This window comes from Penaeus japonicus, unplaced genomic scaffold (genome assembly GCF_977035675.1).
Source record: "Penaeus japonicus unplaced genomic scaffold, GWHDUDI00000001_assembly GWHDUDI00000036, whole genome shotgun sequence".
NCBI lineage: Eukaryota > Metazoa > Arthropoda > Malacostraca > Decapoda > Penaeidae > Penaeus > Penaeus japonicus.
In genome coordinates this window covers 14,852,895-14,855,394 of record NW_028234438.1, presented here as the reverse complement: position 1 = coordinate 14,855,394, position 2,500 = coordinate 14,852,895, and the positions used below count along the sequence as shown (strand labels likewise).

At 32.6% G+C, this 2,500-nt stretch overlaps 1 protein-coding gene across 1 annotated transcript in view; it reads left to right on the top strand.

The window, feature by feature from the left end:
* trol (terribly reduced optic lobes) overlaps window positions 1-2,500 on the top strand; it is a gene marked incomplete at its 5' end in the record, with an annotated part of 223,644 nt that overhangs the window by 111,239 nt on the left and 109,905 nt on the right. Inside the window, 3 exon segments of the mRNA XM_086531816.1 lie at window positions 1-99; window positions 643-783; window positions 2,297-2,428. The exon segment at window positions 1-99 is cut by the window's left edge and continues 24 nt beyond it. Of these exon segments, the coding sequence (XP_086387942.1) occupies window positions 1-99; window positions 643-783; window positions 2,297-2,428 (372 nt within the window).

Genomic DNA, 2,500 nt, shown 5'->3' with positions numbered 1-2,500 from the left:
GGCAATGTGCCAATGGTCAGTGTATACCCAGTAGATATCGATGCGATGGTCGGCAAGACTGCGCTGATAATTCGGACGAACTGGATGCAAGATGTATCCGTGAGTAGTCCATGGGCTTTCTGAAATGCCTCTTGAGTCAGATGTGGATTTTCTTCTAACATCTCTTCTTGATCTTTCTACCCCTTTAGTGTTTCTTAAACATTCTTCTGCTATTCTGTGATATTGCGATGATTGCATGAACTCAATCTGCTTGAGGGATTTGGTATTTCACTTCATATATATCAAGGTAAGTAGTTTTCCAGGTTTGAAGATTGTAAACTTAGAACTCAAAAGGAATGCATAGACTTGGGAAATGGATCCATATTTTTCTACTATTATCATAGTTTTTTTTTTTATTATTATTATTATTATTTTTTTTGTATTTTGGTTATGGGTGAGTATATTAAAGGTAAGTATTTTCATTAGACTTTATTATGTGTTAGTCTCTTTATGTTTTCTGTTTTTAGTTTTATTTCATAGTTGATGCAATCTTCATTTTCCCCCAGATATCAGTGAATTGAAAGTAGATTTTTGTTTTAGTGTTTTGTATGAGATAGAGATCATCTTGTTTTTTTTTTTGTTTTTCCTTTATTGTGGGGATAGGTCGTACGACAACTGTTGCACCAATTGGGAACAGCTGCTCTCCACAAGAGTTCGCATGTAAAAATGGCAGATGCGTCGATCGTGCTTATCTGTGTGATGGGATCCCTGATTGCGCAGATGGATCTGATGAAATGGACTGCAGTATGTGTTTCCATGTCTTTTGTTTTTCCTATTTGTCATTCTATTTTGCTTTTTTGTTGGTTTTTGGTTTGCCTGGCAATTTATTTACTTTTTGTTCATGGGCATTTTAGCTTTTTTGTTCTTTACATCAAATTCAATTTCTCTATATTAGTTTTCATTAACTCTTTTTGCATAGGCTTGTTACAAAGTCAAAGACTGTTTCATGATAGAATAAATAGATAAAAAGAAATGCCCTGAGTTAGTGTAGCAACATACAGATATATTAGGACCTTTTTATCATTTAAATTGCATCATGTGCCTTCATTTGCATATATGTAGTTGTTGTTTAAATTGAAGTGGGTAGCATGAGCCATTCATCAAAATTAAGTTATCAGTAGAGATTGTGTTCAGTATATTGGGCTTGCTAAATTAATTGATTTGGAAGGGCATGCACGTAACTAAGTAGATTTATTTGGTATTAAGAAAATCTGATAAGATATGTTCTTTTTGTTTCTGTGTAGTTGTTGCTTTTGAAACTTGAATTTTATGTGTGTGTGATCATGTTTCTAATCTAAAAGTAATTGCATTTTTTGTATGTATGTGTGTCCTCTTTCCTTTTATTGTCTTGAACACGTATCTGTCCATAATCTCTAGTGGGAAGAGTATAATGATTTCTAAAGTATTTGTCAGGAAAAAGAAATAAAGAATATATTCATTTATGTTAATACATGGTTATTTATTTATTTCTATTTCTATTATAAATGTTTATTTATTTATATATAATTGAATAACATACATAGCACTGCCAGCCAATTATGTTTCAAAGATAAAAAATATATTATGCCATTAAAAAAAGAAGAAAAAAAGAAAGATACTCACCACCTCTGAAGCAATGTTCATCCAGTGAATCCATGAGCAACATTTAGGGTAATATAATAACTATGACTACAAAAAAAATTGGAATAGATATTTGGGCTTGTGAGTACACATGCAAACACACTTTCACATGCCCATGCCCAAACACTTGTGCACAATATTATATGCACAGGCACACCCACGCAAAGACATACACACATGTACACACAAATGCACGCATGTGCACTCAAGGCAAAAGTTACCTTATTAAAAGATGGACTTTAGATTTACGTGATATATTTTTAGGATGGTTACACTTGTTTAAACTCAAGTTCATTCATTAGGAAATTTTATGTTATTTGGTTACAATTTGCTTCATGGTATGCTATATCTTCTAAGATGTTTCTTTCTCTTCTTTTTTTAATTTTAATGATGATAATTTTGTAATGGAAGAGCATTTTCCTGGCATGGTTTTCATTTACTCTATCTGCACTACAGTCCTTTATTTGGCATCTTAACCTTATATGTAGTTTTTGTGTTTTGCTCTTGTCTCTTTACAAAATGATAAAGTGAGTCACTGTGTTGTTCCATGTGTTCACTTCTATTCACTTTCCCTGATCACTGAGTGAGTTCTCCTAAATGACCCTCTCTTCTACAACTAAAGTGACTTTGGTTCCAGCAGACACGTTATCTCGGTGTGGAACCAACCAATTCCCATGCAATTCTGGGGAATGTATTAGTGCAAGCAAAGTTTGTGATAGAAAATCAGATTGCAAAGACAATTCTGATGAACTACAATGCGACTTTGCAGGTTAGCAAGAAATCATTATTTTATATGCTTTTAAAATATGATATTGTCTATAGAACTATAACACATAAATAA